This window comes from Phyllobates terribilis, unplaced genomic scaffold (assembly GCF_046119375.1).
Source record: "Phyllobates terribilis strain yellow unplaced genomic scaffold, ASM4611937v1 Scaffold_2__4_contigs__length_985480577, whole genome shotgun sequence".
Lineage (NCBI taxonomy): Eukaryota > Metazoa > Chordata > Amphibia > Anura > Dendrobatidae > Phyllobates > Phyllobates terribilis.
Window position 1 is genome coordinate 414,797,785 of NW_027362762.1, and position 18,239 is coordinate 414,816,023.

Consider the following 18,239-nt stretch of genomic DNA (forward strand, 5'->3'; position numbering starts at 1 on the left):
AGGTCAGTATAGATGGACTAATAGAACAAGTCCCACACACTGCTAGAAGGCCAAATATTTTTTCAGAGCTAGATGCATAAAAAAATTATATTCAATTTGCAACCTGATGGAGGTCAGTATAGATGGACTAATAGAACAAGTCCCACACACTGCTAGAAGGCCAAATATTTTTTCAGAGCTAGATGCAGAAAAATATTATATTCAATTTGCAACCTGATGGAGGTCAGTATAGATGGACTAATAGAACAAGTCCCACACACAGCTAGAAGCCCAAATATTTTTTCAGAGGTAGATGCAGAAAAAAATTATATTCAATTTGCAACCTGATGGAGGTCAGTATAGATGGACTAATAGAACAAGGCCCACACACTGCTAGAAGGCCAAATTTTTTTTCAGAGCTAGATGCAGAAAAATATTATATTCAATTTTCAACCTGATGGAGGTCAGTATAGATGGACTAATAGAACAAGTCCCACACACTGCTAGAAGCCCAAATATTTTTTCAGCGCTAGATGCAGAAAAATATTATATTCAATTTGCAACCTGATGGAGGTCAGTATAGATGGACTAATAGAACAAGTCCCACACACTGCTAGAAGGCCAAATATTTTTTCAGAGCTAGATGCAGAAAAATATTATATTCAATTTGCAACCTGATGGAGGTCAGTATAGATGGACTAATAGAACAAGTTCCACACACTGCTAGAAGCCCAAATATTTTTTCAGAGCTAGATGCAGAAAAATATTATATTCAATTTGCAAAATGATGGAGGTCAGTATAGATGGACTAAAAGAACAAGTCCGACACACTGCTAGATGGCCAAATATTTTTTCAGAGCTAGGTGCAGAAAAATATTATATTCAATTTGCAACCTGATGGAGGTCAGTATAGATGGACTAATAGAACAAGTCCCACACACAGCTAGAAGCCCAAATATTTTTTCAGAGGTAGATGCAGAAAAAAATTATATTCAATTTGCAACCTGATGGAGGTCAGTATAGATGGACTAATAGAACAAGGCCCACACACTGCTAGAAGGCCAAATTTTTTTTCAGAGCTAGATGCAGAAAAATATTATATTCAATTTTCAACCTGATGGAGGTCAGTATAGATGGACTAATAGAACAAGTCCCACACACTGCTAGAAGCCCAAATATTTTTTCAGAGCTAGATGCAGAAAAATATTATATTCAATTTGCAACCTGATGGAGGTCAGTATAGATGGACTAATAGAACAAGTCCCACACACTGCTAGAAGGCCAAATATTTTTTCAGAGCTAGATGCAGAAAAATATTATATTCAATTTGCAACCTGATGGAGGTCAGTATAGATGGACTAATAGAACAAGTTCCACACACTGCTAGAAGCCCAAATATTTTTTCAGAGCTAGATGCAGAAAAATATTATATTCAATTTGCAACCTGATGGAGGTCAGTATAGATGGACTAAAAGAACAAGTCCGACACACTGCTAGATGGCCAAATATTTTTTCAGAGCTAGGTGCAGAAAAATATTATATTCAATTTGCAACCTGATGGAGGTCAGTATAGATGGACTAATAGAACAAGTCCCACACACAGCTAGAAGCCCAAATATTTTTTCAGAGGTAGATGCAGAAAAAAATTATATTCAATTTGCAACCTGATGGAGGTCAGTATAGATGGACTAATAGAACAAGGCCCACACACTGCTAGAAGGCCAAATTTTTTTTCAGAGCTAGATGCAGAAAAATATTATATTCAATTTTCAACCTGATGGAGGTCAGTATAGATGGACTAATAGAACAAGTCCCACACACTGCTAGAAGCCCAAATATTTTTTCAGCGCTAGATGCAGAAAAATATTATATTCAATTTGCAACCTGATGGAGGTCAGTATAGATGGACTTATAGAACAAGTCCCACACACTGCTAGAAGGCCAAATATTTTTTCAGAGCTAGATGCAGAAAAATATTATATTCAATTTGCAACCTGATGGAGGTCAGTATAGATGGACTAATAGAACAAGTTCCACACACTGCTAGAAGCCCAAATATTTTTTCAGAGCTAGATGCAGAAAAATATTATATTCAATTTGCAACCTGATGGAGGTCAGTATAGATGGACTAAAAGAACAAGTCCGACACACTGCTAGATGGCCAAATATTTTTTCAGAGCTAGGTGCAGAAAAATATTATATTCAATTTGCAACCTGATGGAGGTCAGTATAGATGGACTAATAGAACAAGTCCCACACACGGCTAGAAGCCCAAATATTTTTTCAGAGGTAGATGCAGAAAAAAATTATATTCAATTTGCAACCTGATGAGGTCAGTATAGATGGACTAATAGAACAAGTCCCACACACTGCTAGAAGGCCATATATTTTTTCAGAGCTGGATGCAGAAAAAAATTATATTCAATTTGCAACCTGATGGAGGTAGGTATAGATGGACTAATAGAACAAGTCCCACACACTGCTAGAAGGCCAAATATTTTTTCAGAGCTAGATGCAGAAAAATATTATATTCAATTTGCAACCTGATGGAGGTCAGTATAGATGGACTAATAGAATGATGCTATGCCCAAAAGGTTTTACTTCACTAGGTGCAGTAAAAAAAATGGTATTCTATACACAGGTGGTGTAGCTTGCAACACAGATAGGCTACTCCACTGACTAACACTCTCTGCAATAGGCCAAAAAGGATTAGCTTTGCTAGATTTAACCAAATGCTGTGAAAAAAACTTGCACAGCACTGGCACAGACCTGCCTGGCAAAAACTGATAGGAACTGATGTAACTTAGTCCTGAAAAGGACTGCAATTACAATTAGTCTTTACTCCCAACCTATCTATTTAAGAGCACAGACCTGCCTGATAAAAGTCGTAGGAAATGCTGTAACCTAGTCCTTAAAAGGACTGCAATCACAACTATTCCCTACTCCCAAGCTATCTGTAGATTTGTGCGAAAATTGGCTTGAAATTAACAAGGTATAGCGCACACAGCAACAGCGGTGCCGTCTAACACGCAGCTGCAGCAGTGAGAAAATGGTGGCGACGGGGAAAATGGCTGGGTCTTATAGGGCAAGGACATGTGACATACACTGCCAATGACACACATGCCCCTGCTTGTGTGAAAAAAAGCACTTAGCTCCGTGTGTGCGCTGCTGATAAGCTGACAGATTGCACCTCCCCACTGTAAATGCGGGAAAGAGAAAAAAAATGGAGATCTTCATTATTCCTGCAGAGATCCATCCCCTGCCCCTCCCCCCGCCCCGCTGTACACTCAAACTGCGTATTAACATTAATTTTCATCATTACTGAGAAAAAATCCAGTTATGATTTTGGTGCACGAACAGTTATCGAACATAACCTCGAACAGCCGAATTTTTTTCAAATCGTTCGTGTTCACCGAACGGCTTGAACACCGCCCAAAACAGCTCGAATTTGAGATTGGCGAACAGTTCAAGTCGAACACCGCTCATCTCTATTAAAGAACATTAAAAGAAATCAAGATAAAAAATGTGGCACTCAGTAAGGGTAATTTTTTTCAGACCATGCAGAGGGAAAAAATTATGGAATCACTCAATTCTGAGGAAAAAATTATGGAATCATGAAAAACAAACACACAAAAGAACACTCCAAAACATCACTAATATTTTGTTGCACCACCTCTGGCTTTAAGAACAGCTTGCAGTCTCTGAGGCATGGACGTAATGAGTGACAAACAGTACTCTTCATCAATCTGGCTCCAACTTTCTCTGATTGCTGTTGCCAGATCAGCTTTGCAGGTTGGAGCCTTGCCATGGACCATTTTCTTCATCTTCCACCAAAGATTTTCAATTGGATTGAGATTCGGACTATTTGCAGGCCATGACATTGACCTTATGTGTCTTCTTTCAAGTAATGTTTTCACAATTTTTGCTCTATGGCAGGATGCATTATCATCTTGAAAAATGATGTCATCATCCCCAAACATCCTTTCAATTGATTGGATAAGAAAACTGTCCAAAATATCAATGTAAACTTGGGCATTCATTGAAGATGTAATGACAGGCATCTCCCCAGTGCCTTTACCTGACATGCAGCCCCATATCATCAATGACTGTGGAAATTTGCATGTTCTCTTCATGCAGTTATCTTTATAAATCTCATTGGAACGGCACCAAACAAAAGTTGCAGCATCATCACCTTGCCCAATGCAGATTCGCGATTCATCACTGAATATGACTTTCATCCAGTCATCCACAGTCCACGATTGCTTTTCCTTAGCCCATTGTAACCTTGTTTTTTTCTGTTTAGGTGTTAATGATGGCTTATGTTTAGCTTTTCTGTATGTAAATACCATTTCCTTTAGGCGGTTTCTTACAGTTCGGTCACATATATTGACTCCAGTTTCCTCCCATTCGTTCCTCATTTGTTTTGTTGCGCATTTCCTGTTTTGGAGACATATTGCTTTAAGTTTCCGGTTTTGACACTTTGATGTCTTCCATGGTCTACCAGTATGTTTGCCTTTAAAAACCTTCCCATGTTGTTTGTATTTGGTCCAGATTTTAGACACAGCTGACTGTGAACAACCAACATCTTTTGCAACATAGCGTGATGATTTACCTTCTCTTAAGAGTTTGATAATCCTCTCCTTTGTTTCAATTGACATCTCTCGTGTTGGAGCCAGGATTCATGTCAGTCCACTTGGTGCAACAGCTCTCCAAGGTGTGATCACTCCTTTTTAGATACAGACTATCGAGCAGATCTAATTTGATGCAGGTGTTAGTTTTGGAAATGAAAATTTACAGGGTGATTCCATAATTTTTTCCTCAGAATTGAGTGATTCCATAATTTTTTCCCTCTGCTTGGTCTGAAAAAAATTACCCTTACTGAGTACCACATTTTTTATCTTGATTTCTTTTAGTGTTTCTTAAAGCCCTAAAGTTGCCATTTGAAATGACTTTAGTTTTGTGCCATGTCTGTGATCTGCTTTTTTTCAATAACATTAAACAACTGAATGAACATCCTCCGAGCCCGGTGATTCCATAATTTTTGCCAGGGGTTGTAGTTGTTGGCCAACCACTATAACCCTTTTCTGAACTATGACATACATTTATGTCACAGATCAAGCAGGGATTTGTGAAGACAGCACAAAAACTGAGCCTACTTCAAATGTGGCATATACAGGCTATGTTACATTGCCAGAACTGTAGCCACCAGAGTTTGCTCTGATCACTGCAATTGAATCATTTAAATGTCGCTGACTATCTCTGATCATGAGGAGCTAATGGTTTACCATGCAGTTAGAAGCCTACTTGAGGTCTCAGTAAATACCATCTTTGTCCTCCTATGAAGTTTAGCTAAAAGGTATAAGCTCAATTTTATAGGAGAACTGCAATTTAATTACATACTGAAATACTACGCTATTGAAGTATATAGTGTAAGCGATCAAGCAAATGCAGATTCAAGTCCAATAGGGAAATTTAAAAAAAAAAAATCTATAAAAATAACAGCAAAATATATAAAAGTTTAAATTAATCCATTTGCCCCTTCAAAAATAAAGAAAATATGTTTTTTTCTAAAAACCAACATATATTGTTTTGTGACATTTAAAAAAAGTCTTATTTATCAAAGTTTTAAAGTATTTAAACGGTATGTCAAATAGCAAAAAGGAAAAAAAAAAAACAGAATTGCTATTTTTCAGTCACTGCACTTTCCAAAAATAAAAATAAAAAAATCAGTTAATCATACAAAAAACGAGTTCTCAACCCACTCCATAGACAAAAAAATAAAGTTATGGGAAAACATTTTTTTTACAAAGTATTGATTTTTTTCTTAATTACTAAAATGTACAAAAAAAAAGTCTGGTATAACTGTAATCAGGCTGACCTGGAAAATCATAATGCCAGATCATTTTTACCACAGGATAAATGTAAAAACAAAACCTAAAAAACATGGCTGAATTGTATTTTTTTCACCAATCTACCTAATTTGGATTTTTTCAATTTTCAGTATATTATATGATAAAATAAAGTTTGTCATTCAAAACTACAACTCGCCCTCCAAAAAACAAGCCCTCATATGGCTTTGTTGACAGAAAAAAAAGTCACGGAACATAAACAAGAAAATATGAAAGTGACAAAACAAAAAACGTCCAGATTCGCAAAGGGTTGATTATTATATTAAAGCAAAAATGCAATTCTTTAAAATGTGAGTCAAGATTTACCACAATGACAAGAAAATGGCAACGAAAAAAATTATCGTGATGGTACGCTATTAGTGTAGTTGAATTTGGCTATATCTCTAATACTGGAGATACGAAGGGGTGCTGAGAAAAGAAGAGGTTACTCACGCTCAATACAACCCTGTCTTTTTAATTCAATTCCGGGGATAACAAGGTGCTGAAGTAAGAAGTGGCTGCTCACACTGCTGTCTACCATGTCTATTTGATCTATTATTGGAGATACCAGGTGTGTTCAGGGCTGCTGCTCACACAGCTGTTCATTCAGTCTTTTTGATCAAATCTTGGAGCTACTAAGTGTACTTAGGTATGATGACGATAAATGTTATAAAGTACGTATCAGCTAGGTCACTGCAAGTGCTCACAGTCCCCACTCATAATAACATTTTAGAGGTTTCTCTCAGTGTAACAAGAAGGTGGCTATTTAATTTTATAATAATTACCTCCATAGACAAAACAATTGCGATGTGCTAATTAAAAGTATTTAGGAATGTACTTTTAATGACATTTTCGTTCATTATTATTTTTTTGTTCCTGTAGAACCCCTTCAAGAAATTATGACCACTGCTTGAAGAAGAGAGTGTTTCCCCAAAAGATGCAGGTGTGTTGTTCTATGCTGCATCCTGTCTGTGCAGAATTTCATTTTATCGCAATGACTTTAACTCTTCAGCTGTTGAGTATATAGACTGGCATATTGTGGTAAATATATGAAGTTAGATTTTAATACTATGCTGCTGCTGTTAAAATTTTTGACATGGCTTTGAAATTAATATAATGAAGTTTTATTTATTCTGTGTTGTTTATGTTTGATTGACAATTATGTTTTGCTTGATTTGACAGAGCCTAGTGGACTGTATGCAGTGCCACGGCTGGCAACTATAAACAAAAAAGCTAGTTGTGAAATTGTTTTGCCAATTTGGTAGTGAACTATTGGTCAACACTGCAATGTGAGTGGGATGTCAACTTTTTTTTTTTGCTGATTTGTCTTGTTTCTCTTAGAACTCAAGGTCAGTAGGAATCTGACTCAATATCTATAGATGCTTTTGACCTTTCCTGCCTGCCTTCCTCACATATTTTTTCAATAATGATAACAGGCTGACAAAAAAGGATAATATCTGATGTCTTGGGAATTTAGAGTATGTGCGGTGTGATAATGGTCTAAAAAAAGACGTTCAGGTGTCAGATCCAAGGGTAATGTTAACAAAAGTTCTTTCAACTGATTTAACATAGGACTCTGGCAATTCATAACAAGTAGAACACAAAATCAGAATGAGATAAATCAGATTTTGAGAATGAAAATAATGATTGTATATTAGTGGGTGGTGTGGTAGATCAACTCACTCGGCTTCTTAAAGAGGCAAACACAGGAACCGTTTCTATTTAAAGTGCGGCTGGTTTATTGCAATCTTCATAAACCATGTCACCAAAAAATATAAATACAGCCTTTGTCCCGCAGAAGGTAAAACATAAAATAACAAGTTCATACAGTAATGCTGGTTAGCCCACCTGGCTTAGAGTCTAACATCCATGTCCTTTAACAAAGGCATTCAATCCAGGAGATCTGCAATCTCCATACATCCGGCATGTATGAAACAAAACAGCTCAGAGATTTCACCTTCTGGGCCACCCCACACCAAATGCTCTAAAGGCTGTAAATTATATCCTCTGACCTCCTCCCTCTCTACAGGTGGTCAGTCACCCTAGCACTAAAGATGGCTGATTAACTCCTTATTCCTTTGTGTGCTGGAACCTTTTCCCTTTGTTTAATTACTGGAGCTAACAATCTCAGTGCTACATATCTCCACTCCAGTACTTTGCCAGTGACTTTGTCACAATGGTAAATTGAGATGACAAAAATTTGGTAAATTAAAAATGGAATTGTAAAGGAGCAATTCAACAGGAGGTTCAACCAGAATTTTCAGAAGGTTCATGTCATTTTAATTAAAAGGTTGCACTGTCTAGGATATATGGAGGTCAGTTAGGATCAGTGTTCAGACCATGAGTAAGGCATTTTGCCAAAACATGTCAGACTTTTTTTTATCTGTGATCCCCTCCGTATATACCTTCTTTATTTCTGGACCTCTATGGAGAGTTTATATAATGGAATAAATGTTAAGTTTTATACATAATTCTTCTGGCAAGTTTTGGGATTGATTTACTACACTGCTGTGACAATACAGCCTATAATCTTAATCAGCCAGATGAGTTGATTTGTTAAGCCAAGAGAAATACACTATTGTGTTTATTCTGACTTGCAAATGTATGTATATTTCTGTGGCAGGTCAAGAAGGACAGTGACTCAGCGTGGAACAATTAATGTTTGCTAAATATGTTTATTACCCTTTGTGTGGACCCGGTGGCTTGTTGACTCACGTGACAGGAGGACAAACTACGCAAATTCATTAAATGCTCAAATAATGAGATCTGAGCGCTGCCCTCCCCCCCCCCCAACCTGTGACTGATGACCTCACACAAATGTAAATATAAACAGGGATGTCTATAGTGCTGCAAGGAGAATGAAGGAGAATAAGAAAGACTTTACAAGGAGAATGAGAGACATCCTTCAGGACAGTAGATGGATAGCATGGCTGCTCCATCCAAAGAGACACAGATTTGCATTCTCCATGATTCCAGCCTAAGAGTATATAGCCCTGACTGGAAAGATATGGATCTGCTCCATTGACCGACAGAGAGCCCGTGGAGACATTTGGGGAGACCAGGTTGGGATGATGAAGTCACCTAGCCCAATGGATATGTTGCTTGAGGTTGCCAGGGGGGACCCTCCGGTCACTTGGAACTCATGGAGACATTCAGAGAAGCCAGATTGGGAACAGTCGATCATCTGGCCCCATGTAAACTCTCAGAGAGGCCAGGGTGGGACCCTCGGGTCTCTTGGCCTTGTACCTGGATGGACTGCTAGCTTCCTATGCTTGCAACTACCTTCTCTCTGTGGGGGCCTACCAGAAGTGGGGGGCCTCTGGTTGAGGTAGTTGGCCCTGGAAGTCCCAAAGTCACAGTTGTTCTATCCCAGGCAGGCCAGCAGAAGGGGGAGACTGTATAATGTTGTACGATCTTGGGTATTTGCTGAGACTGTTCTATCTGTTTATTGCCTGTTTTTTTGTTTAATAAAGCATTGCCACACTTTTTACCCTCACCCTGTGTTGTCTGAGTAGTATTATGCCAATGGAAGACCCTGTGTCTTCACATTTTGGTAGCAGCGGTGGGATTCTACTCAGCCCAGCATATCTGGGGGAGCTGCAAGAGGACTGGTGTTAGCACACAACGTCCAAAGGGCTCCATAACTAGGGAGGCATGTAGACAGACCCAGCAGACCATATTTGAGGTATACACAGTGGGTTTCAGATGCTACCATGTCCAAACCCTCCAGCCCAGCCTTGGGAGGAGGACGGAGAGGATATACAGTAGCAAAAAGATATAACAGCAACAGGAGCTTTGCCAGCTTCAACAGATTGAATACCTGGCCATCGACACTCATCAGATTTAATTCAGAAACCACAGGATGCCGAGGACTGCATGTGTGGATGCAATGGATACCAGTCTGTTTTCGTCAATTACGTGTGGAGTTTATTCGCAAGGAAGACATGGAATAAGCTCTGAGGAAACTGGATGATGCAAAGTTTTGTTCTCATAAAGGTGAGACCTCTTACATTCGTGTCTGAGCTTAAAGACATGCTCATGGACTGTCTCCCATAAGTGGAGAAGGATGATTGAGATCTTTTCATGACTGGCTGATTAAGATTGGGGGAGCAATGTGACGATACAGCCTATAATCTTAATCAGCCAGAAGATTAGATTTGTTAAGCCAAGAGAAATACACTGTTGTGTTTATGTTGACTTGTGAATGTATTTCTGTGGCTGGTCAAGAAGGACAGTAACTCAGCGTGGCACAATGAATGTTCCACAATCCACGGACAGCATGTATCAGACTGTGGCTGCATGATTTAAGCTACATATGTTCAACTCTGAACTGCTACAGTATTTCAGAAAAAAACATAGTTTAATAGCCACCGGGGACTGAGCTGCACAGGAGACTAGTCGGACAGGCAGGCCCCGGCGGCTTCTCCCCAGTTGAAGTTTTTTTTTCTGCTGACATTAAAATAACACTCCAACAAAAACCTATAAACTGCATTTTAGCTACAGCAGGATACAGATGTAAATGACTTCATTGCAGGCACTACTCTAAGCAAAACACTTTGAATTAGTTTTGCCTAGAGTTTTTCTCTAAATGGCCAATGATAGAGATGAGCAAATACAGTATATTTGAGTGGAATTGAATTCTGTGTTATTGTGTTATTTTAATGTCAGCAGAAAAAAATACTTCCACTGGGGAGAAACTGCCAGGAGCCTGTCGATTCGAGTAGTCTCTTGTGCAGCTCAGTCCCCGGTGGCTATTAAACTATGTTTTTTTCTGAAATACTGTAGCAGTTCAGAGTTGAACATATGTAGCTTAAATCATGAAGCCACAGTCTGATACATGCTGCCAGTGGATCGGGCAGCATGTATCAGACTGTTAGATTGCTTTTAGTGATAATACTACATACAACTGATTATGAACTACTCAGGAGCGAATATAGGAAATAAACCAACAGTGACTACTAAACCAAATAAAAAATAAACCAACAGCGAATACTATGACTATTATATTTAAAGTGCTTACTCCTCTAGAAATAAAGCATCAAAATAAAAATAAAAATCTGTGCTTTGTTAATTGCTTAAAATATATAAATATTTCTAAATTGAATCCCATATAGTACAGCATCAGAGATTAGGACAATTCTATAATAGCAAATTACATCTGGCTAGGTTCTTGATCTTATGAACCATTAAATACATGGTGAAAGAACCAACATTCAAAACAAGAGAAATAATACAAAAACTACCTAAAGTTTACAGTAATTGATTTATCTACACACTATTTGGGGCTATGCATACGACACTTAACATACGACGTATAAGCAATAATAAAATTTAGAGATCTCTTATATCCAGCTAGACCAACTAGGATTTCACTTTACATGACAATGAGTGATGGTTTCAATCCTGAAGCAAATTTCAACCAAGCCTTCATCAATACATGAATAAAACCCATTTTTATCACCCAATTTGAAGGAAGTGTTGCCTCATTTTCTTTTTTTTTTAATTAGTGATCCTGCGGTCAGGTGTCTTTTGGCTTGCACCCAATTTTTCTCTGTATTAGTGCTTATGAAAAAAATAGTTACATTTCTTTTGGATTTTGAAATATTCTTTTAGTGTTTATCATCTGTCTACATATACATAGATTAGATAGATATTTGGGGTCAAAATAAATATCTTTGGGTTTGTGCCTTTGATCTCTTAAGACCCTTTTGAAGACCACAAAGCAAATGAAATATTCCCAATTACCTATTATTCATAGAGGTTTTAAAATAATAGAAGAATTGAACACAGAAAATACATAAGTGAACAGCTTAGCTACATAAGCAAAATAAATTTAAAACATCCCCTACAGACATGGACAAGAATTACCATATGGGTACTGTATTTACAGTGGATATAAAAGACTACACACCCCTGTTAAAAAGCCAGGGTTTTGTTATGTAAAAAAGTCATATCAAATAGAATAATTTCAGAATGCTTTCCAGCTTTAATGTCACCTATGAACTGTACAATTCAATTGAAGAATAAACTGTAATTTTTTTCAAGTGGAAAAAGAAAAAGAAAAAATTAAAATAATGTGGTTGCATAAATATTCCCACCTTTAAACTAATACTTTGTTGAAGCACCCTTTGAATTTATGAGAACATTTAGTCTTTTTGGGTAAAAGTCAAACAGCATGGCACATCTAGAATTGTTAATCTTTGTCTACTCTTTTTTGCAGTAATGCACCAAATCTGTCAGATTTTGAGAGAATCTCTTGTATACAGCCCTCTCCAAGTCAACCCACAGATTTTCAACTGAATTAAGGTCTTGGCTCTGGCTGGGCCATACCAAAACGTTGATCTTATTTTGTTGATATGGAGGTATGCTTAGGGTCATTGTCATGCTGAAAGGTGAAATTCCTAGATATCTTCAGGTTTTTAGCAGGGGCCTGAAGGTTTTGATGCAAAATTGACTAATATTTGGAACTGTATATTATCTCCTCTACCTTGACTAAAGCCCTTGTTTCAGCTGGTGAAAAACAAAGCTGCCTCCACCATGCTTCACTGTGGGTATGGTATTATTTTGCTGACGTACAGTGTTGGCTTTTTGCCAACCATAACTTTTGAGATAATGGCCAAAAAGTTAAACCACACATTTTGCCTCATGCTTTTGGCAGACTTAAAGGGAATGTGTCAGCAAGTTTTTGATATGTAATCTGAGGACCGCATGATGTATGGGTTAAAACACTGATTTCAGCAATGTGTCACTTATTAGGCTGTGTGCTGTTATTTACCTGTAATAGGTCTTATCATTACCCAGACTAACTGCCTCATGCCAAGTAATATGACCGCGCCCCCTTCTCTTATAAGCCAGAAATGCCTTGGAAATCTTTTTGTACCCTTGTAATGACTGATAACTTTCAACAATGAGATCCCTTTGCTGTTTTGCAAGCTGTTTACGGACCGTATCTGCAAAATGCAACTAAGAAAGCTAAACTTTAAAAAGAGTTATTAAAAATCACTTTAAATTATGGAAACTGTGTACTGTCTACTATTTAAAAACCACATCCTCAATTATTAAACAGAGTTCACACCTAGGTATCGACATTATTTTAGTTTTGTTGTTTTTACTTTTTATTTCCCCCTTCAAAATGATTTCAGTTTGTTTCTTAATGGATTTGTACATATTATGGGTAATATTATTAAAGGTGAAAACATTATGAAATTATTATTTTTTTCTATAGTTTTTTATATGACAAACAACTGGCATTTCAACAGGAGTGTGAAGACTTTTTATATCCACTCTATGATCAAATCAAATTCCTATCCCTTCTTTTTGAATTTATGTCTAAATCAACATCTATAGTCTTCAGTAGTTCTTCTCACATTCATATTACAAATTTTAAACATATAGCCATTTCAATTAATTTTACTTATGGACAAATAACTCATTAATCTATAGTCATACATAACATATAATTATCTGAAGAAGCACTTGCTGTATGGAAGATAATATAATAACAAATTATCATACCTTCATCGCTGTTGTCATCAACGAGGATAATTTCCTTGAGAAGATGGACAGGTGTATGATTCACTGCGCTGTGTACTGATCGAAGGATCACTGACAAGGCTTCGTTTACAAAGATGAAAATGATTGAAATCTGAGGAAGTTCCTTAGGGTATTTTAATTTCTTGCACCTTAAAAAAAATCAATATTTGGTATGTAAGATATACTGTAATGTATTTATATATTAGAGAGATAAAGGAAGAAGTAAAAAGTAGAGTGAAAAGAGGGAGAGGTAGAAAAGAAAACAACGTTTATCATTCATAAATGCATAACACAACAATCTGCGTCGGTATAAATTAGTAAAAAGTTATCAGGATTTACCATGGAATTACACAACTTCCTTAAATATCTTCTATAAAAGGTCACATTCATGAAACACTGCTTTTTTTAACTAGCATGCTAGATTTACAAGTTTTTTCAAATCTCTGTGCTTCATGTTATCGATATCATTTGTAAATATGATATAATGGGAAATAAACCTAATTTTAGTTTTTATTGCATCTTGTTTAATAAAAAGAATATATGATATTGACAGCCAAAGGGGCTGAACCCTGCAAGCTGTCATTAGTTAAATGTTATGGCTTCAAGACATCAGAAAATGGGTGTGGGGGAGGGGGCTCTCTTTGGTAGGCACATGGGCTCTGGCATTGCTAAGAACTTTAAAGAGGTTATCCCGGACATTTACATTGATAGCCTATACTTAGGATAGGTCATCAATATCTTAATAGAGGAGGTGCGATACCTGCCAATCAGCTGTTCCCAATGGTAGCTGGACGTACTCTGTCGTGGAACCACACAGTACAGTTCCATCATTGTTATAGTGGCCACGGTTGGATACTGTACAACCACCACTTATTTGAATCAGTAGGGGGCGGATGGGCAGTAATCAGTCGCGGCCACTATACCTCTGACAGATTACTGTTGTACAACTCTGCAACTGAACACCTCTGTCAGCCACCGACAACAGGAACAGCTGATCACTGTGTATGCATAGCATTGCAACCCCACCAATCAGATTTTGTCCATCAATGTAAAAGTCCAAGACAACCTCATTAAGGCTGCAACTGGATGAGGAGTTACTGGTAATTTTCTGAGGGATCCTTCCTGATATTTGTGCAAAGTGTCTGGAGGTGTTTTTGCATCCTGACTAACACTGTTATGTGGATACTGGCATTTTAATGGAGGTCAATTATGCGTACACTAACAAAAGATGGCAATATTTCTGGAGACCTTGATGTGGCATTGAAATACATATGCATATACTATGTACTGTGTTCATGGACTGACAGAACGTCACCAAAAGCCTCTAATTTACCCATTTTCTTACATGTAAAGATCTGGATGCAAAAGTGCCCTCCGATTTACTAGCATAGAAAAATTGCTCACGGCAACAACAATTTCCCTACAACAGTTTGTTATTTAACTTGTACAGAACACACGAGAGCTGGGATAACCAAGACATAATATGATATCCATTTAGTTTGCTTGCATGCTTACACTGCCTGAAAAGGATAGGCTTTCAAAGGACACGGACAGCCGGTTTCTAAATTGTTAATCCACTAAATGCAGAAATGCCCATTTCATAGCATAACAATTTCACTCTTAAATCACTTTATTCTTAAACCTGAGAGAGAATTATATTTTTGGAGACAAACAAAGTACCATGAAATAGACTGAAGGAGTTGTAAAGCCTATAAGAATTTGATTTAACAGCACCACTATTTTGTAAAATACAGTTGCCATAGGGCTTTTTTTGCTCTATCCAAGGTGATGCATCATTTACAGCTTTTCACATAAAATATTTTCTGTTGACTATTATGAACATTTATGGATGGGTCTAACAGTCATATTCTGTTTAAAGAGATTACATTGGCAATTTTTCACTCCTTAAATGTAATGCACCATGAAAAAACCTAGGAATTAAGTTAAATACAACGAACTGAATACTAAAATCCATGGTATAAAAGTGTATTTATACTTAGTGACAGCGAATATCTAACTGCTAAAATGCATAAACAAGAAATCCGATTATCACAATTGTTTCCTTTATAAAGACAGAAATTTAAAGGAGACTAAGCAAAATAAGATTTTTTTGCTATAGCCCTGTAACTTCTTCAGTGAAGGCAGGTTGCTGGTTGAATAATTTTAATATTTGATCTGGTTAAATTGAAGGCCAAGTTAACACGCCATATTGTCTCCAATTTAACTAGATCAAAAATATTCTAAAAAAAATGTACCCATTTTACATCAAGAAGAAAAACTAAAACAGATACTGGATCAAGGCTTTTGAGTGGTAGCTAATTGAGGAATGTCTCTTGGAAATCGTTTATCTCTCAGTTTATATAAAGATCATAAAAGTAATGAAAAAATATAGTTATCTACCAAAGTTTTTTGTAAATGCGGTAAAAGCTGTTGTAGTATTTGTCAATATGTAATCAAGAAAAAAAATTAACATTTTTGATTAAAAAAAGAGTATAACATAAATAAATATTTTTATAAATTGTGACACTGGTCATTAGTTATATTGCATCGAATGCACTATTTGCAATTCACGCTATGTTGGATGTACTACAAGAAAATGTATAAAGGTGTTTAGGAACATATATATCATATTACTAAAGGTGACTGTACATATTCGGGGGTAGCAATATATTTTGTGGAGGTACACAACAATAATATCAAAAGTCTAAATTGTTAAGGGATAGAAAGAGTTACACAACCCGAAAGAGGAGGAGACTGGCATAAGAAACTTTTAATACGAGAGATATATTGGATACTATTGATGAATTCTAAGCACCCAAATGGTTTAAATTCTAGAAACAACACAATGTACATAGATTAAATGCTTTATTCAAAGTAATATTGTATTTTATAAATCCTTTTTAGGAATAAATGTATATGTTCTCATTAGTGTTGAGCATGGATGCTCGTTTAACCCTTTAAACGAGCTTGCTCAGGTGCTCACCGAGTATTTGCGGCGTGCTCGGCATCTAGGTTTGGTCCGCTGCGGCTGCATGTGTCGCAGCTGTTGGACAGCAGCGACACATGCAGGGATTGCCTAACAAACAGGCAATCCCTGTATGTGTCGCAGCTGTCTAACAGCTGCGACACATGCTGATGCGGCGGATCAAACCTAGATGCCGAGCACGAGGCAAAAACTCGGCAAGCACCCGAGCGTGTTCGTTTAATGGTTTAAACGAGCATGTACGCTCAACACTAGTTCTCACATGATTGGTCCATAAAGTTTTTAAATAGGTTACGTAATAAGGGTCATATATTTATACGAATAAGGGCGGAAATACGCAGGAAACATGTAATTTTTTTAACGGATGCGCAAATAAAGGAAATTGATTTTTTAATTCTTTTTGGAGGTGCTGGCTCTTTTTCACTATTTTTCCTAGATTTACTGCTAGCCAGCAGTAGGAGGGACACACGTACATTGAACTAGTAGAGAGATCATAACATATGAGATAAGTACAAAAATCAACCTTTTTCACTGTGTACTGAAATTTTTACTATACTTTGAGGCAAGAACATACAGGAACTTTCCATTGGATGCAATGATGATAAAAAGAATAGGGAATGCAATTTAAAGCCAATAACCTCAAGGCCAAATGTTTCAACAGAGTTAAAGGAATTATGTCACCAAATTTTTGCAATCTAAGAACTGAATAATATTAGGCCAGATACCCTGATTCCAGTGATGCATCTCTTACTGGTCTGCTTAATGTAGTTTTTGTAAAATCACTGTTTATCATCAGAATATTATCACCTAAGGACTAGTAAACCTGTTTCCAAGTAGTATATTTATAAGCTCTGCATAACCTCTCCCTTATCATTGAGTAACAGCTTTCTGCCTATGCACAGTGTACACAGAAAGCTGCTAACAGTGGTGTGGGCAGGGCTATACAGAGCTCAGCATTCAAAGAACTGGTAGATCTGCAGTAGATAAAACTGTATCACGCATCACAGTAAGTGACACATCACTTGAATTAGGGTCTCTGCCCCTACATCATGCTGGTGTCAGACAGGGTAGCAAAAACCTGCTGACAGATTCTCTTTAATGAGGAAACTTTAATGTAGACATGTTTTGAAGAAGGTTCTGAGTCTGTGATCAGAATCTTTTCTACTAGTAGGACCAAAGAACCCTAATCTTAATCTGAACCAGAAACATCCTTCTCTTTTGGGCCTAGGCCTAAACAATTTACTAAATATACGGAAAATACTATGTTGTACACTTATTAAAACTAATCTGTAACAGGTGGGATTAATTCATGGCCAAGATAGAGGTGGTCTCTGTGCAAAAAAAAACACTAGTTTCACTTGTTTAATCCCATAGGACTTCTTATACTTTCATATTGCTTTTGGCTCTTACCATACGTTTTCATTCAAGTCAGACACTGATATGACTATGTAGGGGCTGTATGTAGGGAGCTGTGTATGGGCCCATACTGCAAGTAGGGGGCTATGTGAGGGCTCATACCCTATATAGAGAGGCTAAATAAGGGTTCATACTATATATAGGGGCTATGTCAGAGCTCACAGTGTATATAGGAGGCTACATGTGTGCTCATACTTTAGCCCCTATATACAGTATGAGCCCCTATGTACAGGCACAGATCCTATATATACATATATATATATATATATATATATATATATATATATAACAAGAGAATGCCACGAGTGTGCAAAGCAGTCATGAAAGCAAATGGTGGCTACTTTGAAGAACCTAGAATATAAGACATATTTTCAGTTGTTTCACACTTTTTTGTTAAGTATATAATTCCACACGTGTTAATTCATAGTTTTGGTGCCTTC

At 37.0% G+C, this 18,239-nt stretch overlaps 1 protein-coding gene across 1 annotated transcript in view; it reads right to left on the reverse strand.

The window, feature by feature from the left end:
• GALNT17 (polypeptide N-acetylgalactosaminyltransferase 17) overlaps positions 1 to 18,239 on the reverse strand; it is a 938,842-nt gene that overhangs the window by 658,897 nt on the left and 261,706 nt on the right. The window contains exon 3 of the mRNA XM_073665134.1: positions 13,383 to 13,549. Within this exon, the coding sequence (XP_073521235.1) occupies positions 13,383 to 13,549 (167 nt within the window). The remainder of the gene's footprint in view (positions 1 to 13,382; positions 13,550 to 18,239) is intronic.